The following is a 26,802-nucleotide window of genomic DNA, read 5'->3' on the forward strand; positions in this document are numbered from 1 at the left end:
TTTTTGTTTTTTTGTTTTTTTTTCAGAAAATAAAGCAGATACAATAAAAAAAACACTTTAAATGCACAAAAATGGCGATTACTCTTCAGTGTGTAGCCTACAACAGTTAAACAGGTAATTTAAAAACAAAAATGACTTTGTTAAAGTGCAGGCAGTAAAATAAGTACTATATGTAGCTGAAACAAGCTTTTTACATCACAGAAACTAGAAAATTTGCGTTTTAGGTGAAATTAGCTAAAGGCAGCAAGAAAATGCAGAAAAATGATACTTAATCACTCCAAAGTCTCTCTTTTGTCTCTCTGCTGCTGTAGAACTCTACAGGACACCAGGCAGGAGCTTGCTGAGCTGTATACAAGTACAAAAACCTTGCAAATGAGGGTTTTATAGCAGGGAAATGAAAGAGATAGAAATTAGCCCAAAATGGCCAATAAACTGCTAATTTCTGGGCTGAAACCACTCCTCCAGGGACAGATAGGCTGCCCAAAGTTCCCTCTCTCACAGTGAACACAGAAACGTCCTTCTATCCAAGTAAGGTATGGACAAACACAGAAACTTGTAACACAGCCCTGAATTCAGCACTAACCTGAAAACTGGACTATACTAGCTTAGAAAGGGGGGAAAACAAACAAATATATATATATATATATATATATATATATATATATATATATATATATATATATATTTTTTTTTTCCAGAAAATAAAGTAGATGCAGTCAAAAAAAACCACTTTAAATGCACAGAAATAGCTATCACACTTGAGTGTGTAGCCTACAACAGTTAAACAGGTAATTTAAACACAAAAACAACTTTGTTAAAGTGCAGGCAGTAAAATAAGTACTATATGTAGCTGAAACAAGCTTTTTAAATCACAGAAACTTTAGAAAATCGGTGTTTTAGGTGGAATTAGCTAAAGGCAGCAAGAAAATGCAGAAAAATTATACTTAATCACTCCAAAGTCTCTATTTTGTCTTTCTGCTGCTGTAGAACTCTGCAGGGCACCAGGCAGGAGCTTGCTGAGCTGTATACAAGCCTAAATAAACAGCCTCTGCAAGGCTCGAGCACAGGACCCTGTACACTACAGTCACAGTAGTTAACCACTAAGCCATCATAGCAGTGAAGACACTCTCATGTGGAAAATATAATTTTTGGAAATATATATCTATAGCAAACAAGAGTAAACATGGCATTACATCAAAGCAGCATTATCTCAATGGTTACAAACTGGTTATATGTCTGAGGCAATGCCAGACATTTGCTTCTAGTTAATTCAGGAAAATCACTCATAAGTTGCAAAACAAGATATATGAACTTCTACAAACTGCTAAAAAGTGCAATACAGACAAGTTTTCTATAGACATTCTGTAACTTGTTTAAGCTTTAAATGATTTTATTTTCAGACATTTGATAAAGATATTTTTAGCTGAAAAGGGAAGTGATTTGAACCTAAAGTTGGAAGTTAAAGAATGCCATTGATGGATAGCCTTAGAAAACAAAAGGTACCAGACTTAAATAGAACTGCACTCGCACTTCTGCTAAAAGCCAAGCCTCTGAAATATTACTGGTTGTTAGGATAGATAATTATAATATCATCAACTATTCTCATATACAGATGGGTCCCATATGTTGTGTAATGCATGCCTCTTGTAGTTCAGGAATATGTGAAACTGTTTACATATGTTTTTAAATAACTGGGTATCAGTATTACTTTTTCTTTAGTTTAGACAAGTCAAGCTGCCAAAGAATGTTGGATTTAGAACAGTAGTAGGAAAATACTGAGAGCTACTTGAGTGATGGCCTTACAACTGTTGGCCCTCACCTCAAAACAGGGATCAGATGGGGCCAATCAATAACAGAGGAGCCAGATGGGAAGCAGCTGAGAACATAAAGAAGCAAAAATAAAACACTTCATTCTTTTAGCTGTGGCATTAAAATACTGTACTCTATGTTTTAAGCCTGCTTTAGGTGTGACATTTGTAAGCTGCATTGTACTGTTCAAGTTGGCTTTAGTGGTGACATCCACGCCAACAGTGTGATACTTATCCAACTGGTTCACTTATTGCACTGTAATGTGCATTTTTAAGTTTATTTTATTCCTAAGGTACATTTTCAGTTTCCCATCCATAGATCCAAGTCGCACTTGAATAATATGTTTTATGTGGATGGGGAAACTGTTCCAGAGCAGCAGTATCCTCTGCGAGGTATACTTGTCTGTTAAAGAGCAGGAGAGATATAGTTCCCTATATCGAGTATTTTTGATGCCATTTATCTTGTTGATATGAGGTAAATCCATCAGCATTGTATCAGAGGATACCTTTTCTGACTCTAGACTGTATGCCATGGCTCTCTCTACTGTAGGACCACAGCCTGCCCTTACTTCATCTGTAGCCTGCTTGATAGAATTAGGAACTCAGACATTGTAGCAACTTATCCTGTTCACTGACTTCTGCTTACTGCTACTTACATATACTTAGCTAAGGTGAGGCCAAAGGGGCATTTCCAGTGTCGGCATTCAGTTTCTGACTGCAGATACCACATTTGCAGTCAGGTCTGAAGTGCTTCAATGCTCTGTCTAGGGCATATGTAGCACTGGCATTCGGAAATGAATGCCAGTACTGGCTACTGGCTGCATTTTCTGAAGTTCTCACTGCTCTATGTATGGGACTTGGATGTAGAAAGTTGTTTGTTACATTTGCGGCAAGTGGCTTGCTACACTCTAATGAAGGACCTTGATTGATCCATAGAGTCCTAGTTATCTGTGACTCCATTGTAAGGCACACTGATGCTCCTCAGTCCACTCACTAAGCTGAGCAAGGATACGAGTGATGGTTAGCTGGCTCTCAGACGCTAATTGATGTCACTAGGGTCTCAGATCCCTCAACTCAAAATATGCATACAATAAGGTTACTGTCCTTCTGAAAGTAAAAGACCTTAGCTTAGAGTAGGATAAGTAGTCTGAGGAAACTTTTCTTGCCCTCTTATTTCTGGTTTAACCTTACCTTTGATTACGATGAATCTCATTTTCTTCAATTCTTTTCCTTTTTTTTTTTTCTTTCTTATTTTTGCCCCTTCTACCTATCAGCCATTAAACCCTCTCTTAGTCAATCTGGCCATTCATTCTCCCACAGTGTGACAGCCAATGAGATGCTTTACCATCTTTGCAGCACAAGAGGTGGTCTTTTCAGTCTCCACCAGGGAGATTGCAGCCTGGTAGAATAACGTCTGTGTTTTTGCTATAGAGCTATAAATTATAGGACACAGTTTCACATTTTTAATACTACATACAGAACGAAGGCTCTTAAGCTTCATGCAACGCACAACTGACATACAGTGAAATCCTTAGAAGTAATCATATTTACAAAGAAGACAACTTCCAGCTGATGTAAACTGTATAGCACTGTCAAACAGTGAAAAAGTGCGCAAAATAAAACAAAACCTTGTAAAATAAAGTGGACTAGATGATGTTAAGATAAATGAATGACTTGTCAGTACCTCTTATATATTTTAAGTAAAATAAGATGAGCACTCTAATATCAGCAAGTAAAGAAAGAAAAGGGACTGATGAACACTCAGGAAACAATGTAAGTGCATGAACAACTCAGCGTACAATAACCTGTTAATAAGTTAATGCTAGAAGCTGCTCCAGTGGCATAGAAGGATAAAGTCCTACCTAAAGCTCTGGTGACTGATGGAGCAGTAGGGAGGGATAGGTATGCTTGACCTGGGTAAAGGATGCTTGGTGGTGACAATCTTTACAGGAAATGTGGTTCAAAGTGAGAAGCTGCCCTCAGACACAGCCAGTGAGTGTGGTGGGCGAGGATAGAGAAAATGGCCAGAAAAAAAGTACCAGATGGAAGCACAGACAATCAATGCCCTGAAGATCCACAAGTGATCCCAGCAATACCACACTGAGGTGGTAAAGAATGCTGATAGACATGGCATGGACATGGGGCACTGAGAGCTAGGACGGTACAAGTGACATCTGTGGGGACCAAAAAAATAAGTTAATGTTAGACGTAATAAAACTTTGGAATGCCCGATCGTGTACAGTCAGTTCTAATAGTTACTGAAAATGCACAATGTGACAGCATGTCTGATGTATTCTCTCAGAAAAGAAAAATCATGAACTGTTGAGTGAAACAATGTAAATTATTGGCTACCATTGAAGAGCACTGAGCTAAGAGTTATGAATTAACATTTTCTGTCAACTCTTAAAGATTAAATGTAAAAAGAGAAGGTGAGAACTTACATGCCAAGAAGCAAAAATGGACAGCCTACAGCATTCTGGGTTTGCAGTAAAACAATTGTATTGAGAGGTCTAACCAAGATTACCTGAATTCAGTCAACAGCCTCAAGATGGATGAGCTGCAGCCTCTTCAAAATCTGCACAAATATGCCCTAACCAGTTTAAAAACTTGGAAAAATTAATAAATAACTAGTGAATACAAGACAGTTAACCACACCTAGTTATACTTGTATTGTTAGTTATGCCACTGTGCGAAGACACATCTTAGTGTCTTCACATCATGAGCATCGTGTATGACCTTTCACCCACTTGTGACTGCTTGCACTTTATACCACTATCTAGAACAGGCAAAACAATCAAACCCTGCACCACCAATGAGCACCAAAAGATAGATTTATTTGCAGATCAGCTATCACTAGTTATTCATGTCCGAAACTATGGTTCTGCAACGGATTCTGATGGATCCAGCAGAATAGATGCTGCCGTGTGGGGAGATACAGAGTTAGGGTCAGCTAGTACATAGAAGGAAGCAGAGTATAAACCATAATGCAATCATTTCTGTGTATTTTACAGGGGAGTATACATACACTCTCAAAAACATAAGACAAAATACTAAAACATCTGTAAACTTGCTGATTTAAATATAAAGATTACATGTATAGTAGCAAACGGTGAAAGTAGGCAAGATTACATCAAAAACTATAAAACCTTGCACTTGATATCTGCAGGTTTATGTTATTACAAAAGCAATCAAATTTTACAGCCATTGCTTACTTCTCAATTGCCATCTGTACATAAATGTATTACCTGTTCTCTGATAGACCAAGCAGCAAACCACCATCTAGGATCTTGTACTCATGTCTTGGGCAAGGAATAATATAAAGACCTGTTTGCTTTTTAATATATTTCTTCCTCAGAAGATCATAAGTGAGCAGAGTCTGAAAAAGTTTAAAATGATAGAGCAGATTAAAACTCAAGAAACAAGAACCAAACTCCTTCTTTGACTACTTTATTAAACACATGACAAAACCAGATTATCTGGTGATCAAGAACAGTGCATCACAGTGCATCACATGCTTGGGTGGGTTGCCAGCAAAGCCCACCATCACAGTTTTCATCTAGTACATGAATAGGGAAGGTGCCTGATGTCAGTAGGGAATGCTTCTCATTAATTTGCTTCACATAAGCCAGAGGTCTATGGCATAGTACTGTAACACTGTGTTCTATAACAGTTCACCAAATCATGGTTTCACAGATTCAGTTAACTGAAATCCTGCTGCGGTGACAGCTCACCAAAAAGAACATAAATATATATACAAATATATATTTTTGAGAGGAGATAAGTTCCCTCACCCCATCCCCACAATCCTTGGAAGAGGTACCACACATGATCATTTCTTTAATTTAATTAAGTTTAGTCTATCATGATCCAAAGACAAGAACATACCCGAGAATATTGAATATTTCTGTTTCACCAACATTATCGAACCACTTTCAGTGAATTATGATGCACATGGTGTTTTTTTTTTTTTTTTTTTTTTTTATGAACTGCGTTTTGCTGAAACACATTTTGGTGAATAGTGCTTTGATGACTCCTTCTATGTAAATTTTCCTCTTAGCAAACTCTTCATGCATTCAAGACAAGCATTCCTTCCAGTATTCACATCATATGTGGGATGCTGTTAGAGGCCATGAAAAACATCAGTGGGTGCAAAGAGCAAAAGCCTATGAGAAGGAGGGGAAGCATTCATTGGCTGTTCAGGATATTAACATAAATCTCACTTATTATAGTCACATCCCCTCAAGTCTCATATTAAAAGGTGTGGAGCTATAGAGGACATACATACAAAACAGACATATGTTCATTTTCAACTTTCATATCCTCTGTCTTGCAAACTGGTTAATCAGTGTGATTAGTTTTAACTAGTTTTAATATTACTAGTATCCATGTCGGTTCAGGAAATAATGCACATTTGATACTTCTCTGTCAAATTCTGTCAACTTTTAGACACTGATAATCCCCTTAGAAACATGTTTTATCAGTACAAGCATATCTCTTTACAAATTCCTACTTTATTCAGTACTTATCTTAATTTTCATCTTTCATTTAGTATTATTTCATTCTGTACTGAAGGGCTATGATTTGATTAGAAAACTGAATCTAAAAGTGACTGCTCCTATCTGGTCATGTCTAATACAAAAAGGGAAAAGTAAAAAAGACAGGCGCAATGATTGGAAATTACTATGATTTCACCTTCTGCTGATTGTGTGAAATGAAAGTTATTTGTTAACTTACTGACACATTTGGTATAGATATATCAGATATAGCCATAAATGACTATTGTAGGATTAGGAACACTAGCCACTGATGTGCCTGATTCTTCTCAAGGTCTGTCAATAACAATTTTTGTGTTGTTATGCTTAGGCTAAGTTATTAATGGGATCTACCCCAGAGGTAGATAAGTTATTTTGTAAAACAGCAGTGGGTTTATAAGTTCTAGATGTACCCAGGATACTGATTGGCTTTTCCAAGTTTGTTCATGATATTCCATCCTGCATTATTCACACTATATAGCTGTGATAAAGTGTCCCTGTTCTTTCAGCATTACTGCAGCCTTAATATCTGGGACAATTACTTACTTTTCTCCAATCGCTCAGTTGTGTGTTGTGTGTTTGTTTTATTCTTGTGAGGAGCTGTCATAAGGTCTAGCAATCTTCAGAAAATCATATGTTTGACTTGATTAACTAAGGTAGTTCTTTAATGGATGCCATCAAAGTGATTCATCAAAACTGAGCATAACTTTGGAGGATTTTGTAAATTTTATTTGTGTTGATTTTAGTAACTTTTAATTAAAAATGCAGCATGTGCCACAGACAAGTCTAAATTACTATGCATAAAAGTTGACAGTGACAACAAACTTCATTCTGTGTTGTAGTTATGGAACAAGTAGACAGTTTTAGATCACAATATCAATATAAGCATTATATTTATTTGTGTGTGTAGTATGCGCTTGTCTGGTTAGGTTGCCCAATTATATGTTATATTTTGTTGACTAGGCACATCACACTGAGCCAAGACTCATGTTACAATAATGGATGCACAGGAGATATAACAAGACACATTGTGCAACCGGTTTGTGGAATGCCGCGCAGTGATTATGCTACATCTGTTAAACTTGGATTAAATTACAACTAGTAATATCATGAGATATTTACAAATGTACAATGTATTGACTCTGACACAAAGTCATCATTCATAGTTCTTGTAAATCATAATTATGCAAAAGAAATTAAGAATGATCATCTAGGAGGTATAAGAACTATACAGAGCAAGAAATTCAACAGACACTAAGGAGGTCATACTGACCATCTGATATAAAAGGTTCAATAGGCTGATATTACGAAATTGTTCTGTGCATAAAAATCACATCCAGAAGCTGATAAGTAAGCCATAAAACGATGTACATTTTCAAAGTAAGTACAAGCGACTACTGGTAGACTAGGGGAATCATATTGAACTTTAAGTAGGTCAGATCAAACAAATAATGATAATAATAATAATAATAATAATAATAATAATAATAATAATAATAATAATAATTCTTCAAAGATTTCTCACCACTCCATTGCAAGATCCTGCCAACAATCTCAATTTAGAAAACTAGAATCAGAAATAATAATAATAATAATAATAATAATAATAATAATAATAATAATAATAATAATAATAATTCAAAGATTTCTCACCACTCCATTGCAAGATCCTGCCAACAATCTCAATTTAGAAAACTAGAATCAGGCTGATAAATTCTAAAGGCAAGTTTTAAGTATTAATCTGCACACAGACAAACATACAGACAGACAGACAGACACGCACACGTGTGTGTGCTGTGTTTAGACACACACACACACACACACACACACACACACACACACACACACACACACACACACACACACACACACACACACGCACACACACACAAAAATGTGTGTGTGTGGGTGTGCTGTTTTTGTCAGTTTTGGCTATCTCAGATTGTCATGTATAGGATTCGACTCTCTCTTGCCAGAACAGTTATCAGCTTCCAAAGTACTGGTGTTCCAATCAGAATTGTTTCTCTGCCTTACATCTACAACTTGTCAATATTTGTCAAGTATCCCAACAGTCCTGAAAAGGCTAAATCAGTTATCAAAGATTGAATGAAAGAATATGAATTAGTAATTTGAAATGTTCCCCCTCAGAGCTGCTAGCCATGTTCACTTCTCTCCTTTCTTCTTCTACAATGCCAGTCCGCCCATTTGTCTGCAAACCATGTAGTCTGCACAAATAACTTCCCCTTTCTTTTCCCGTCACTAACATGCACACCACCCTTTACATATTTCTGCTCTACACCTTCCATTGTTTTGATAACTCTGCATGACATGATTTCTGTTAGTCTAGTTTCACTTTGATTGTATGGGTTCTGTAACTGTACACCTTATTCCACATCTGGTCTTATAGAACCTTTGACAGTAGGAGGATGACACCAGTCTATCTGGAACCCATTCCTCATGCTAAGCATCTCAGGACTTCACTGGCTTTGGGACTAGCTTTTCATAGTACAAAATTGAGTTCAGCTTAAATGTCATTGCTGTTCCCTAATTCTTTTCTTTTAATTCAGTCTTAATTAAAGCCATCCCAGCAAGACTGTATGCTTTCCTAGGCACTCCCCAGCATATTGCATAAGCTCAGACTTTTTTGCATTAAATCTCAACTACAATCTATATGCTCACAATGTCAGCCACAGCAGCTGTCTCTAGAAACTGCTTTTAAGACTTCTGATCTGGAGTTTGCATCATCAGCATTTACATTAATATTACTTTGCAGACTCTGAGCAATATCTAGTAAAAATATACTCAATGGAAAACCTCCTAGTACTAAACTTTGTAGTACCTAACTCCTTACACACTTACAGTTCAAATTAAAAAAAAAACACCACTGCTTCTAATCTGATAGCTTGTTTTCAATCCTCTACAATCATTTTTTGATCCACTTTCCTACCTATTTTCTGTGAGGTGTTGTATCAGAGGCCTTGTTGAAGCCCAAATGTATCACATCCTCTGGGTTTCGTTGTTCATCTCATTGTAGACCTAGTTATAGAACTGATTCAAAAACAACTTGGTAAGACCTCTACTATATGAACTTATGCTGCCTAGCACTGGTCAGAAAACCAGTATTCAGCAGATTCTCCAACCTGTAATGCACAGGGCATTCCTTGAAATGCAAGTGATACTAACAGAATAATAGCTACTTGGTTACTTCTCACACCATTCTTTATGCAGAGAAACCAATATCAGCAACATCTAGCCTTCGAGCATCACAAAATGTACAAAGGAAAGACAATAAATCTTTGCCAGATATTCACTGAACATCACTGCCAACTATGTAAATAGCCAGGGAAGTAACTCATCTGGACCTTCTGCCTTATGTCGTGAAGACTGTTGGGTTATTTGTTATAATGTCTCCTGATCTCTCCTTCTTAAAATAAATGTTTGCTAAGCATCTGCAAACAAACGGAAACACAATTTATTGCCTGAGTATTATGATATCCTCAAAGCTTATTATTGTAAAATGCCCAGTGTACCTGATAAATAGGTCTTGGAGTTTCCGTGAATGTTGCCATTGCTCTGTCAGTAAGGATGTACAGTTTCATGTCTTTTATTAGAACGATATCTGTGTTTTCTATTAGTCCACGTTCCACCCTCACAGCACTGCCTTTACATTTTGATTTCACTATGTTCCATACAGTTACAATGCCAGGGGCCATGCTTCTACATACAGCATACCTGGAACAGAAATCAGAATTATAGTTAGTCTTACTTAAAATTTGATCCAGCTAAACTACGAGTCCAAATGACAGTGTATTTAAATAATAAACAGGCATTTGTTCTTTATGTGGATAATGATGAAGGAAAAAACTTATCTCAAAAAAAAATTGTGGTGCTTTTTGGAGACGACTGTTGATGTCGAACAGACTGCTATCCATGTAAAACAAAGTTTATCAATGTCTGTATTGAAACCCATCTTAGATCTATGATAAACAGCAATGCTAAAATCCACAAAATGGAATAGGTTTATTACACATACACTTAAAACTCTTTAAAACAACAGTACTACAGATAAGCACTTTTGGAAAATCCTTCTTCAGATCCTTAAAAATCATCAAAACATAATAGGCTCTTTATAAGATGGTTTGACCAATCAGATCTCTTTCCTGAGCTGATGCCTCCTTAATGCCAGTTTTAAAGGGAGAATACCATTTAATCCTGGTTCACAGTCTACTCTCAGATCTGCAATTCACTGAAGCTCTTTAAATTCAGTAGAATTAGACAAGTCACCTCTTCTGGGTCCATCCTTAACACATTCTAACACCATAAAGGAAAACATATGTTCAGGAAATTGCATAAGATGCTGTGACAATGCATTCCTATTAACCTTATGTTTGATTTGATTTAAATGTTTCAGAATCCTAGTTTTGAACAGACAATTGGTTTTGCCAACATAAAATTGCTCACAGAATTGACACGTAGCAATATATATTACATTCTTTGTGTTACGGCCAGCATAAGCATTAATTAAGTTCTCTTGGTAACTGGATGCATACATTTATTTGTAATATTAATAAAGGGACATGCTCTACATTAGCCACATCTATGTGTGCCTTTCTTCTGGGTATAAAATGTATTTGTCACCATCTTATCACCACATAGCAATTGTTTCAGATTTGGTTTATTCTTAAACCAAAAATTTAGGAGTTTCTGCTACTATTTTCTTCAGTGACACCTCTGCTGCTAATATTTTCCAGTTATTCTTTACTATGTTACATATCTGCTGAATATTCTGGCTACACGTAAGGATACATCTCATTTTCTCTGTTTCTTCCTCTCTTCGAGTTTTCGCTCTACCTACATCACAATGGAAATATGGTTTCTTTCTCACTGGACTCATCAAATCAGCTGCCATCATCCCAGTCTCTATTTCCTTCAGTCTGTAGCCTCTTTTGTATAGACATTCCTTTGTGTTACAGATTTTGGCAGCTTGACCTTCCTGCTTAGTGGTCAGCCTTGAGCTTCTTAAAAACTGATTCTTTATAACCTGTGAAAAAATATGGGCAGGATGCATACTATTATGATGTAATAGGTGATTACGCCAACAAGGTTTACAGTACATCATTGTATCCATGGTACCATTTTCAGCTTTCAAAATGGTGATGTCAAGAAAATCAATCCTGTCTAGTGCACCTTGGACCTCAAAATCTAAGAATTATGCAGTAGATTTTAAAAACTCAACAAAAGCACTCAGTTGTTCTTCTTCACCTTCCCAAAGGAAAAAAAATCATCCACAAACTGTTTATAGAATAGCAGCTGCTTTTTCAGTCTATTCTGATCATTAAAAACAAAATCCTTCTCCCAGTGCACTAGCACAATATTCAAATATGAATTTGCACATGAGGTGCCCATAGCAACACCCCATTTCTGCAAAATATATTGATTGTCATATGATAATACATTATTCTCCAATATTATCTCCAGAAACATACATATATGTATTACATGTTGTTTCCCAAAGATATAATCTGATATCAGAAATCTTTGTACATTCTCTGTACCATAATCATTAGGTATGACCGTGAACAAACTCTTGATGTCTATAGTGACCATAAGTGTTGTATCCAGAGATCGAGATGTCTTGCTAAACATAGATAGACTTAAAATAAGGTTTTCTGTGTCTTTCAGCACTGTGGTGGCTTTACTTAATCCTCTTTTTAACTGATGTTCCACATAGATGGATATTGGTGAAATGTGAGATGGGGTAGTAGAGATTAGTAGGCTGAGATAGGAGTGTGAGCAGTGGGAATAATGAGAGAGTTGGGAAGAACAATTGGAGAGGAGGAAGTGAGAGGGAGAGGAACACTTGCTAGTGATGATTGGAGGTTAGGAGTATAGTGTGTCTGAGTAAGGCAGAAGTTAGGATATTTGAGAGGATTAGAATGCTTGGGGGGGAGTGGGTTGATTGGATGAAAATGGATGTGGGAGGAATTAGGGAGGTATGAAGGTAGGACCACTGGGGGGTGGGAAGTAACTGGGGGTAGGGAGGGGAGCGGAGTGAGCCCACTGGGCGAACAGAGCAGGCAGAAACCAGACAAATCCAGACAGGCAAGCAGTGGAAACCTATCAGTGAAGACCTCAGAGGGGGTGGGTAATGATACAAACTCTACCTGTAAAGTGAAGGAGAGATGAGAAAGCAACGTTGTTTAAGGTTGGATGTGTGTCTTCACACTGACTTGCTTATTAGTAGCCACTTCATGCATAGATTAAAGTACTGAGATACATTAGCAATGAAGGGGACTCTAGAGATGCAAATAAACAGATGGGGCTCAAGTGATACAAATGTAAGGCAAACAGCACTGAAGGGGCTGCTCGAATGTTATTTTTAATCACAGAGAATAGGAAGGATCTGAATTAAGTGCATACTTGTCTAGTAGACAGTTAGGATTACTGCACAAGCTGGGTGGGGGGGACGCAAGGTTCAAATAGTCAGTATTATTCACATGCTAATGTTAAAGCTTCACTGTCATAATACATACATTTAAAATGCCTGGGTGGACTGACTCTGCTCTTCAAGTTCAAAAGGTATATCTTTGTTTCATTTTTGCAGTACTGATTTCTTCTTAGACTGTATGGGTGGGGAGGTAGCCATGGACTGCAGAGTTGCCCGAGTGTGATTTAGAATACCAGGGTGGACTGGACCTGCTCTTCAGGCTCAAAAGGTATATCCTTGTTTTATTTTTGCAGTACTGATTCCTTCTTGGACTGTATGGGTGAGGAGGTAGCCACACACTGCAGAGTTGCCCGAGTGTGCCTGCTCTTCAGGCTCAAAAGGTATATCCTTGTTTTATTTTTGCAGTACTGATTCCTTCTTAGACTGTATGGGTGGGGAGGTAGTTGCAGACTGCAGAGTTGCCTGAGTGTAATTTAGATGTATTCAATAAATTCACTACATTCTGTAAAAGAGGAAAAGAGATACTATGCATATTAAACCATTGTATAGTTAAATGATATTTAACTTCTTCTTCTTCTTTCGGCTGCTCCCGTTAGGGGTCGCCACAGCAGATAAACTGTTTCCATTTCTTCCTGTCCTCTGCATCTTGCTCTGTCACACCAACCACCTCCATGTCCTCTCTCACCACATCCATAAACCTTATCTTAGGCCTTCCTCTTTTCCTGTTACCTGGCAGCTTCATCCTTAGCATCTTTTTCCCAATATACTCTGCATCCCTCCTCAGCACATGTCCAAACCAACGTAATCTTGCCTCTCTGGCTTTGTCTCCAAACCTTCCAACCTGGGCTGACCCTCTAATATACTTATTCCTAATCCTGTCCATCCTTGTTACACCCAGTGAAAATCTTAACATCTTCAACTCTGCCACGTCAAGCTCTGACTCCTGCCTTTTTGTCAGTGCCACTGTCTCCAACCCATATAACATAGCTGGTCTCACTACCCTCTTGTAGACCTTCCCTTTCACTCTTACTGGTACTCGTCTGTCACAAATCACTCCTGACACTCTTCTCCACCCACTCCATCCTGCCTGTACTCTCCTCTTCACCTCTCTTCCACACTCACCATTACTCTAAACTGTTGATCCCAAGTATTTAAACTCATCCACCTTCGCCACCTATACTCCCTGCATCTTCACCATTCCTCTATCCTCCCTCTCATTCACACACATATATTCTGTCTTAGTCCTGCTGACTGTCATTCTTCTACTCTCTAGAGCATATCTCCACCTCTCCAGGGTCTCCTCCACCTGTTCCCTACTCTCACTACAGATCACAATGTCATCTGCAAACATCATAGTCCACGGGGACTCCTGTCTGATCTCGTCTGTCAACCTGTCCATCATCATTGCAAATAAGAAAGGGCTCAGAGCTAATCCTTGATGTAATCCCACCTCCACCTTAAACGCATCCGTCACTCTCACCGCAGACCTCATCGCTGTCACACTACCCTAGTACATATCCTGCACCACTCTTACATACTTCTCTGGCACTCCCGACTTCCTCATACAATACCACAACTCCTCTCTAGGCACCCTGTCATATGCTTTCTCTAAATCCACAAAGACACACTGCAACTCCTTCTGACCTTATCTGTACTTCTCCATCAACACTCTCAGAGCAAACATCACATCTGTAGTGCTCTTTCCTGGCATGAAACCATACTGCTGGTCACTAATCATCACCTCCCTTCTTAACCTAGCTTCCACTACTCTTTCCCATAACTTCATGCTGTGACTGATCAATGTAATCCCTCTGTAGTTACTACAGCTCTGCACACCACCCTTATTCTTAAAAATCGGTACCAAAACACTTTTTCCCCATTCCTCAGGCATCCTCTCACTTTCCACGATTTCATTAAACAATCTAGTTAAAAACTCCACTGCCATTTCACCTAAACACCTCCATGCTTCCACAGGTATGTCATCTGGACCAACAGCCTTGCCGTTCTTCGTCCTCTTCATAGCTATCCTTACTTTCTCCTTGCTAATCCACTGCACTTCATGATTCACTATCCGCACATCATCCAACCTTCTCTCCCTCTCATTCTCTTCATTCATCAGCCACTCAAAGTACTCTTTCCATCTACTCAACACACTCTCCTTGCTTGTAAGTATGTTTCCCTCATTATCCTTTATCACCTTTACCTGCTGCACATCTTTACTAGCTCAGTCCCTCTGTCTAGCCAATCGGTACAGGTCCTTTTTTCCCTCCTTAGTGTCCAACCTTTTATACAACTCTTCATACGCCTTATCCTTAGCCTTTGCCACCTCTCTCTTTACCATGCACCTCATCTCCTTATACTCTTGTCTACTTTCTTCATCTCTCTGACAATCCCACTTCTTCTTCACCAACCTCTTTCTCTGTATACTCTCCTGTACTTCTTCATTCCACCACCAGGTCTCCTTGTCCTCCTTCCTCTTTCCAGATGTCACACCAAACACCTTTCTAGCCATCTCTCTTACTAGCTCTGCTGTAGTTACCCAGCTATTCGGTAACTCTTCCCTGCCACACAGTGCCTGTCTTAACTCTTCCCTGAACATCACCTCACAATTACCCTTTTTCAATTTCCACCATTTGATCCTTGGTGCTGCCCTCACACTCATTCTCCTCTTCTTGATCACCAATGTCATCCTACAAACCACCATCCTATGCCGCCTAAATAATATTTAACACATAATAATAATAATAATAATAAAAGTCTTGTTTGTCTTATGTGCATATAACTGACATAAATACAGAACAGCCTGTTGTCAACATAAATCAAAATGAATAATTTTAAATTCTTTAACCTTCATACCAATAGTATTCCAAAGGTGTAAACGTATAAAAACAAAGTATATGAAGACTGTGTGGGATATTTTGCAAATGTTACAATTGTCACCTAGACCAGAATTTAAGGAAGCTAATTTAGAGTCACATATATAGGCATTATATTAACCTTATTACTAACTGAAACCTGGCTAAAACCTGAAATCTCCAACAATGGAATACTTGCCCCATGCTATAATGTCCTACGTAATGACCGCACAAATAAAAAGGAGGTGGTGTAGCTTTGATGTTTAAAAATCAATTAAATGTGGATAACCTGGATATAAGTACACCACCCTTAGCCAATATGGAAATTCTGCTTGCAAAACTAAAAATCAACTCTAAAAAAAGTATAGCTATAATTGGTTGCTACATACCACCTGGCAACAACATAACAATTCTGGAGACCCTACTCGAATGGGCCTCTGATGTCCTCCAAAATGAAACCATCATCTTGGGGGACTTTAACATTGATTGGTTAACCTGTAACTCCAGTTCTCTAACCAACTTCACCAACCTTCATGGATTTTCTGCAACTCATCCAGTATCCTACCAGAAATGACAAATCAACAAACAGACAGTCAGTACTTGATTGGATTCTTACAAACAGACCAACCCTTATATATGCCAATCAGGCTGTCTCCCTGACAGTCTGAGTTACCACCTACCCACATTCGTAATTAGACATCATACATATCAGGTAAAGCCCACTAATTACCAAACAATCAGAAACATAAAAAACTTCAATACAAAAAGCTTTATTAATATGCTCAAACTGTAACTGGTCTCCTCTCAAATACCTAAAACTAGATGAACCAGTACAATATTTCAGCTCTACTTTCCTACACATCCTTGATTCCCTGGCCCCCCCTCGAACCATCAGAGTTAAATCTAATCATGCCCCTTGGATGACCAAAGAGACTAGATCTCTACTAAAATCCAGAGATAAAGCCTGGGCTCTTTGGCATAAAACAAGAGCATCCATAGACAAGCAGGTTTTCCTTGAACTCCATAACAAAGGAAAGAAATGTGTCAAAACAGACAAAACTAGTTACTTCCACAATATCCAATCTAGATATCATCACAATCCCCAAAAAAATTTTGGTCAGCAATTAACAATATTCTCCACCCTGAAAAATCAGGCACTCCCCCACCACCCTTAATAGATACCTCAAATAAAATGTCCTCCCTATTTAAGAAATTCTTCACTGAATCAATCATAGCACTTGCTAACTCTCAGAGCTGTCCAACCTCAAACTTACCATCTGATCTTCATACTAATAATAATGGCTTTATCTTCCACCCCGTTCCTACTGACATAATCAGAAACCTCCTTAGGAAATTAAAACCTACCACTTTAGCTTCTGACAAACTACCTGCTGAATTCCTAAAAATAGCTGCCGATGCCATAGCATATCCAGTATCCATTCTCATCAACCGTTCCATATCTGAAAATCTAGTCCCAGAGATTTGGAAAGTGTCTTATGTCATTCCATTACATAAAAGTGGTCATTCTAAAAAGCTAACAAACTATCGCCCGATAGCCATACTCTCACCTCTATCCAAAATACTGGAGAGGTGTGTACACAAACAAATTATGAAATATCTTAACACCAACAACCTTCTCACTAATACTCAACATGGTTTCATACCATACCACAGCACCATAACAGCCCATATGTCATTCAATCATACAATTAACACCCACAGAAATAATAGCAATTATGTCTTTGCGGTCTTTCTTGCTCTCTCCAAGGCATTTGATATGGTTGACCATAATAAACTCATTATATCCCTCTCTAAACTAAATCTTAGCAAACCCACCCTCACCCGGTTTCAGAGTTACTTAACAAACAGACAGCAAGCAGTAAAATGGAGGCAATAACTCTCTCCTGTTTAACCAGTTACAATAGGTATTCCCCAAGGCTCCATACTTGGTCCCTTACATTTCTCTATCTTTACCAGCAACCACCACACTTCAACTCTTCATGCTTCAGCCATCCAATATGCTGATGACTCTACACTAATCTGTTCCTCACTTTATCTCCAAGAACTACAAGTGAAAACTCAGGCCTCCTTCCTCTCTGTAGAAGAATGGCTCAATAACTCTCAACTAATACTAAACCCTAACAAAACAAAACTTCTCATTTTCCTTCCAACCAACCACACCACTCATACACCCACATTTATTATCACATCTAACAATAACACTACTACCCTTCCTGTCACTCACACCAAACTTCTTGGAGTTCAGATAGACCACAACATTAGATTTGACGCACACATTTCACTCAATTTTAAGAAAGTTCACAAAAACTTAGGGGACTATACAGAAACAAACAATTTCTCACAAACAGCACTAAAGCCAAAATAGCACAAACACGCCTCCTGTCCACACTCCTATATGCCTCCCCTATCCTCACCAACTTCAAAAAATTAGACATATCTAAGCTTGAAGTTTGCTATAACAAAATAGCAAAGTTCGCCTCTAATAGCTCACATCTCAATCACCACTGATCAGCCCTAAAAAAACTCAACTGGCTAGAACTTCCTCCACTTCTACTTTATAACTAACTTATACTAACCCAAAAATACTTTATTACCCCAATAAAACCCCATCATTACAAAATCTAATACAACTTTACTCCAGTACTAGGGTCCTATGTTCTAATAACAAACATCTTCTACAAGTCACTATAGCCATCAACTCTGCACTGCAGGAGCTTCTATTAGAACTATATAGCCAAAAATGGAACACTCTGCCCACAAGTATAACAGCCATTTGTCTCTCATCATCTTTTCTTAATAGTGTAAGATGTTTAAAGTCATAGACTTAAACATACAAATATTTTTAATAAATAAATAACGTGACTGATAATATATGTTAGTGTGGTAAAGACATTCAGCACAAAAACAGAGAAGTGACCCAACAAATTCAAACTGTTTAGAGTTTTAAGATGCTGCAACAAGTAACACGTTGAGTTTGGAAGATGTGTAGTGTGCATTTAAATGCATTCTGTGTGGAAAACTTTGACAGAGCTGAGTAAGAAAATCACTGAGCTAGCTACAAATAAATGATCTACTTCCATTTTTAGTCAGAAGTGGATATTAAAGCTCTATATCTAACATCGTTAACTTGATAAGTCATTATGAATGGTTTGTGCTAACCTATAAGCTCAAGTAATTGTAAAACATATGTTGGCAAAATAAAAGGTATTGCATCACATATGTGTTACAGTGTCTGCTTATGTGTGTTAGCTAGCTAGACAATGCTGTAGCTAAGGAGATTTCCTGCAAATAGCACACCTTTAGAACAGGAAGTTAGAGCCTCATTTGCAGATCCAGAAAACTGTGAGAGACGGCCCACATTGTTAGAATACCTGATTTAGCATTATGGCAATGTATTACAACTAAGCTGGTGAAGTGTGCTAATGTTACAGAAGGAAATGTTCAAGCATTGCTAGAGTCTAGAAGCATGATTACACTTTCGGGGCTTTCCCTTATGCAAGCAGAAGATCAGTTTCAAGTAAACAGTATGAAAAATATACATTTATGGTGAAAGAAAAGAATACAACTTCACACGAAAATCTCACTCAGACTCTGCCACAGACTGCAGTGAGGAAAAGGTTACTTTGTTTTTCCTTACATTGCTTCCTTGCATTTTATATTGCTTTATTGCTTTCTTCTATGTTGTACATTGTGGTATATACTCATTATACTGTATTTTAATTGAATTCTGTTCTCTACTGCAAATTTAAACTAGGAAAGAAACCAAAGCTATATCTCGTGTGAGTCACGCAGAAATTAAATTTCCCCACCCTCCCACTCTTATTGCTGTGTTCTTAAACTTACTGTCTCTCTAGCTGCCTACAACATTTGTTAATTTAACCACACAAATCCTTCCCACTCCTCTTTCATTGTCTATTGTCAATAAGCACAGAATTATCATTTTGTGAAGTAACATCCCCTTAAGATATTTACATTTATTTCCCCTCCCACTGTATTACCTGCAGCCAGGATACTGAGTGCCCACCCTCATCCAATCCAGCTTGCCCTTAAAATTAGTGGCTCTTCTCTTAGACTGCCAAAGTTTGAGTTACTCCCCCCCCTTCATATCTAACTAACTGCACAGTGCACACTGCAACTCTTAGGATACTAATTTTTTCCATCTTACATTTAAAATCTTCATCATCTGGCCCAAGACCACTAATTGGAGAGCCCACACTCTCCCTCTCAGTAGTCATCTTGGGATTACTGATTAGTTTACTCCAGGTGACAGAAGAAGTTTAGGGGACGTTATTTCCTGGAGACTGCTGATCACCCACAAGTCTGATTACTGCTTCATAGAATCCAGCTTGAAATTTGTGTTTCTGTTTTGCTCCTGGTGAGAAAAGGAGCAGAGGATCATTGATTCCTGACTATTTCGGATTGGTCATTGAGTGTTTGTGTGGGGCCTTCCTAATTGGTCTGGTTGATATTCAAGGTATCTACCAGGAAAAGTCTGCAAGCATCCTAAGGACCCCTGCATCATCTGGAACAAGACTGCTGATCACCAAAGAGCATGTGGCCTTGGGATTAGCGCTACTGTTTTTCTTCTGTTAAGAGGAGAAGAAGCAAAGAGACATTATATCCCAAGAGTATGCTGCTGCAGTAAGACCAGCACTAGTGGTTCCCAGGTAGTTGCCAATTAAATGGTGAATCCCCACTATAAATAATTCTTGACACAGCTACAGCTAATTCCTTCTTTTCAGTAAGTACTGCTTGATAAGTTACTGTCAAACCTAACTTCAGAGTGTCTCCCTAAATACTCACCCATATGTAATCTGGGTCTGCTACAATAGTTTACATCAAGTGTTTGTCAATGCCCTGTAGGACACAGCCACCCTGAGTTGACATTTTTCCTGTAAAACTATACTTAAAATTTCACCAGTATCTATCCGCACACAGGGCAACTAGTTCACACAGTGACAAGTCCTGCCCACAGAATTACAAACCAGATACCCCTGACTTTACTTTATATTGTCACAGCAAGCATCTAATCAATAAAAATGGGCCTGTTGCCCTGAACATGAACTTCCCACTAGATCTGTTGCTGGCTTGGTGGATATGAATATTCTCAGACAATGTAGAAAATGCTTCATGTTCAGTGACACAATGTCACTGGAGGCAAAACTCTCATATAAAAGCACTTATATTGCAGTCAGGTTGTCAGTAGCATACACGTTGCATCCACCACACACAGCACAAACTAGACACATAGACCTACATATACTGAGGTACTTAAATGTTACCTTCCTAAACCCCAAAGTTCTTCTAGACAAAACACACATAACAAATGCCCTCAGTAGCACCAAATGCACTCTTTCAAAACAACACCCACATCAACACATACAGTCACATCTCATGGAGCCTCTACTTATAAGCCCATAAGACAAGCCACCAACACTCTAGTTACTAGAGACTCTATTGTGAGGCACACTGATGTCCCTCTCACCAGGATGATTAAGGAGAAAGTCAAGGTCAGTTGATTATCATTGGACAAGATCACCATATTATGCATACACTCGGGGTCATTAGACCACAACCACCAGTATGATTCTGTTATAGCCCATGTGGGTGTAAATGGCCTGAGAAATATCTCCCTAGAGTATATGAAGTGAGACAATGTGGAGCTCTTGGAATATGTGTCCCAGTGTGGTATGAGCCTAGTACTGAGCAGTACTCTACCTTTTCCAAGGATGATGCTGCAATACAAACATAAGATGAATAAGATTAATAATTGGCGTAGTTTCTGGTGTCATTCTATGAGTGTGCAAACATTTTCAGCATCACCATGCTGCTTTGACAAGAATGGTGTGTACCTCCTCTCAAGGCTTTTGAATATTAGCTACAACATTGTCCTCCCCCATAGTGCAATTTTTAGGAAAAGCCAAACTGACAATCCTTCCAACATAGCAAATCCAAATCAAGAAAATCTAAATGTTTTATTGCTAAATGCTAGAAGTCAAAATAAAAAAAATTCTACTCCTACAATCTCTCCTCACTCTATAGAATGTTGACGTCTGTGCAGTCACTGAGACATGGTTTAAAGCTATGGTGAGCACCCCAGCAGTGTCAGGATATAATGCCTTCCACACATTTAGACCAGCTATTACACAAGTAGGGTCTACAGGTGGATGTGTCTTGATTTACACTAAAAATAAATATACTTCCAGGCTGATCAAATAGGATAGTTCACTTGAGCTCCTCCATGATTAAATCACCACAGGCAAAATTCCATACCACTTCCTCACAAGCTGTAGGTCTCCCTGTATGACCCAGAAAACCCATAACATGTATTTAAGTTTTCTGGAGATACTCACCACCCAACCCAATACCATATTTATGGGGTGACTTTAACTATCCCGCTATTAACTGGGAATCATACATGTCACCAAACATGCAGGCAAAGAGATATCTGGACTTTGTAAACACAAACTTACCAAACAAGTTGTCAATACACTGAACAGGGGTACAAACATAGTGGATCTGGTCCTCACTGATATGGGAGTGCACTGAATACACCTTAATGTAATGTTTTCTCCTTTGAAATAAAATAAAACATGGAACCCAAGCTAATCCTGGAACACTCAGGAACTACTCTATGATTAGCTTCCTTCTATTAAATGATAACCTTGCAAAACTTCAAGCCCCCTCCCCAAACATTGAGAACACTGCTGTATACACAGGTCTATTCGGTGAAATGCTGTACAAACATGTTAACACCTACATAGAGGCAGCTATACCCGCCAGGAATAAGTACAGAATTAATGCAAAAATACAAGCCACTCTGCTGGAAACACACCAGTAGACTGTATACGAAGGAAGAAAATCATAGCATAAATTAGGTGCATCACTCAGCAGGATAAAAGTGCTTTTGGAAAGATAAACAAACTACTCAGAGGACAAATAAAGTCTACCAAAACCAAATTTGAGTTACATCTGGCCTCCCAAGCCATGGACACCCACAAGGCATTCTTTAGCTATGTCCACAACCTGAAAGGCTGCACACAATTGTGTGCAGAGCGCATTGTTAATGGAGCCACCTGCACTGTGCCAGAAAACATTGCAAGCCTACTAGCAGACAAACTCATCTCTAGCTTTACCCTTCTCCCCCAGCCTCTCAGAAAACACTGTCAAATATAACTACCCCCCACTATCACTAGGGAACTTGTCTTCAATGCTCTATCTCTAAATCCAAGAACACTGCATTGATGGGCCCTGACAGCATCCCAGGCTGCCTTCTAAATAACATGAAACATGACCTATCAGGCCCGCTGGAATCACTATTTAACTGCAACCTCCAAACAGGATTCATGCCTCATGAAGGAGATTGGCAACCATAATCACATCACAAAGGCAGGCCTTCTACGGACCCTGGAAACAACAAATCCATAAGTCTCACTAGCCTAATATGCAAAGCCATGGAAAGAATTATCATGGAAATGATCAGCAATGACATAGGAAACCTCCAGGCACTGGATCCAATCCAGTTTTGTTTTGTCAAGGGCAGATGATGACTACACAGCCTGATGGATGTATATGAGAAAGTCACCAGTGCAATGGAAAAGAGCAAAACAGTTCACAATACCTACCTTGACCTGACCAAAACATTTTACACAATACTCCACTTGTGCATTGCTGCAAACTCAAGAGGTTAGGTATAAACCCTTGGATCACCTAGTGGATTTCCAGCTGGCTTACAGACAAGACCCAGGAAGTTAGAAATGAGAAGTCCACCTCTACAAAATGCCAGTCACCTGCAGAATTCCTCAGGGATTGGTCCTGGGACTGCTATCTTTTGGCATCTACTTCTCTGAAATTAACACCAGCATCAAAAGCCTCCGGCTAACCATTCACAGAAATATGCAAATTAGGAGCAGTCATAGAATCCCCTACTGACACTAATGTTCTCCCAAGAAGGACAGACACAGACAAATAACTGTCGTCACAGCCATGGACTAAAACTAAATGACAAAAAATGCATAATAGTATCGTTTGGGAAGTCAGCCACCCCTGGTAACTATCATACTGATAACACATCCTTATGAGTCGACCCAGTAGTCTGGGAATTTTGGGACTCATGTAGACAGCAATCTCGCCCTTCACCATCACATGTCTACAGTAGTGAGGAAATCATTATATGTTGTGCAACATATAAACAAAGGTATGTTACCTATGTCCAAGGAGGTCATTGTTCCACTGTATTTAGCATTGGGAAGGAGGGTGGCCTAATGGTTAAGGTGTATGCCTTGCAAACACAAGATGCAGGGTTTGAGTCTCACAAGGGACAATTGGCTAGGCTTAAAATGGCTCACAAGGGCAGTTAGCTTAGTACTAATCTATGAACCTATGAACCTATTCATCAGACATATCATTGAGTACAATGGCTCCTTTGTTAAGCACCTAAGCAGGCACATCCAAGAACTGGAACATCCACAGAGGATCCTCACTAAAACAATATAGGGCATAAATAACATGCCCTGTGCACACTGCCTCAGATCCCTATCCTTGTATTCTGTGTCCTACAGGCTGTTGAGGAGAGATCTATGGCTGGCATACAAGGCACTGTTGAACCTCATTCTGCTGGACCTCCTGCATTTCCATAAAACAAACAGGTATTTATCCCAGAGACTATCCCTTCTCTGGAACAGGCTCCCCATTCATGTGAAGCAAAGTTCCTCCCTAACCCAATTCAAGTGTAATGACAACTTTATGGAGAAGCAGACATTTACCCTTGGTTTGGCACCTATATCTATAATGAACAAAGGCAACCTGTAAATGTTTTTTATTTTTATTGGTTGTATTTTGTATTACTTTATTGCCTTTTTCTATTTTGTAAAATGTGATTTGTTTTCTTTACATTGTGTTTACTTGTATTCTACTTTTAACTGCAAATTAAAACTTGAAAAGAAACCACAGCCCTGTCTCTTGTGAGTCAAACAGAAATTAGAACAGGTCAATTAAGGAGTCACAGATAAGTTAGAACAGGTCAGTTAAGGTTAATCATCTGTGAACTGAGGGGTGGAGCTAGGAACTAAACCTTCTATTTAAGGGATAAAACAAAACATTTCAGAGCTTTACTGGAAAGGCTCACCCAGACTCTGCTGCTGTTTGCTGTGAGGGAAAGGTTAGTTTGCTTTTTATTTGTTGTATTTTGCATTACTTTATTGCCTTTTTCTATTTTCTATACTGTGATTTGTTTTCTTTACACCGTGTTTACTTGTATTCTGCTTTTAACTGCATATTAAAACTTGAAAAGAGACCACAGCTCTGTCTCTTGTGAGTCAGACAGAAATATTTCTCACCCTCCCACCAGGTTACTGTTCTGTTCTTAAACACCACTGTCTTTCTAGTTCCCTGTGCCTTATGTTAATTTGACCATATATCTCATTTCCTCTCTGCTTTTACTGGCTGGTGTGAGTAAGCACACAAATATAATTATGTGAAATCACTCCCCTTGAACTATTTAAATTTATTGGCTACTGTATTCCATAGTACCAGAATACAAAAGTTGACCACCCCCTTTCAGTCTTTCTTGCTGTTTTAAAAATAGTGACTCTCCACTAAAACTTAACTTTTTAGACAGGTAAAACTTAAGTTACCTACTTTCACATCTAACTCCACTAGTGCACACTGCAATGTTTCAGATAAACCATGTTGAATAAGGAGAAGGTAACAGTCAGTTGTCTATCAGGTGCCAGAATCCGACACATAACACACACACTCAGGTCACTCCGCAACAAGTACAAGTATGACTCTGTCACTGTCCATGTGGGTATGAATAACCTGAGATGCACCTCCCTGGACTACATGAAAAGAGACATGAAGGAGCTATTGGATTATGTGGCCCAGGCAGTTATGACCGTAGCCCTGAGCAGCATCCTACCATCACCCAGAATGATACTGCAGTACAAGGAGAAAATGATTGACTTCAACAATTGGCTAAGTTTCTGATGTCATTCTAAGGGAATCTGTATCTGTCTGCTTGGGATGGTATGATTGACAGACCTCAATGCTTTTCCAGAGATGGCCTGCATCTAACACCCCTGGGTTTCCAGATACTGGCTAAGGCTCTTGCCACCCCTATAGTGATTTTTTTAGGGGATGCTCCAAAGACCAAATTACCACCATAACAGCTATAAATAAATGCAATCTGAGGGTCATGCTGCTCAATGCTAGAAGTCTAAATCTCAAGATGCACTTGCTCGAAGCACTCCTCAGAATGGAGAACATCGACATTTGTGCTGTAAAGGAGACCTGGTTTAAAGCAGCAGAAAGCATCCTTGCACTACCAGGCTATAACTCATTCCACACCTTTCGGCCCCAGAACATGGACCGAAGCTCCAAAGGCAGTGGTGTGTCCATATTCATAAAGGATATGCACACCTACAGACTAGTAGCCCAGCATAACTCATCTGAGATACTTCAGGTACAACTAACATTGAGTAAGATGGCGATTCAAGTCATAGCCTGCTATAGGTCCCCGACCATATCCCAAGACTCTCACTCCATGTTCCTAAGCACCCTGGAAACTATTAGGGTCCAACCCAACACTCTCAAACTAGGTGACTTCAACTACCCCTCCATCAACTGGGAAAACTACTCATGCACCAATACACTGACCCAACACATTCTTATCCCCACTAGAGAAAGCAATATCCTTAACCTGGTTATTACTAGCATGGGCAACCATTGCTCTACGCCCAATAGTCAATTCTTCCCTGGTTAGATCCGAAAACAAACTAATCACCATGGAAATCCACATCTCGCCCACACCCCTCGCAATGGTAACCACCATGAAAAACATCTCCAAAGCTGACTTTGGGCTCCTAAAAACAGAAGTGGCTAACTTTATGGCACCCATGTCAATGGAAAATAGATGCATGACTGCTGAATCATACACCAATGCACTGTATGAACATGCACATAAATGCATGAAACTATCCATACTCAACAGAACCAAGATGTTCTCCTCAAAAAAAAAGGAAGCTAATCTGGTGGTCCCCTGCCATTAGTAAACTCTACAACAGAAGGAAGAAACTGTTACTGAAAAAGGTGAAGCCCAAGACTGGAAAAATTCCCTTATTAGCCTCAAGAAAAAGTTG

General features: G+C 38.9%; 1 protein-coding gene across 1 annotated transcript in view; it reads right to left on the reverse strand.

Annotated features, from left to right (window-relative positions):
- LOC122794919 (NACHT and WD repeat domain-containing protein 2-like) overlaps nt 1-26,802 on the reverse strand; it is a 1,236,179-nt gene that overhangs the window by 250,338 nt on the left and 959,039 nt on the right. The window contains exons 23-24 of the mRNA XM_044063511.1: nt 9,871-10,072; nt 5,054-5,184 (exon numbers count right to left, since the gene is read on the reverse strand). Coding sequence (XP_043919446.1) covers nt 5,054-5,184; nt 9,871-10,072 — 333 coding nt within the window. The remainder of the gene's footprint in view (nt 1-5,053; nt 5,185-9,870; nt 10,073-26,802) is intronic.

This window comes from Protopterus annectens, chromosome 2.part1 (assembly GCF_019279795.1).
Source record: "Protopterus annectens isolate FY-2018-M chromosome 2.part1, PAN1.0, whole genome shotgun sequence".
Lineage (NCBI taxonomy): Eukaryota > Metazoa > Chordata > Ceratodontiformes > Protopteridae > Protopterus > Protopterus annectens.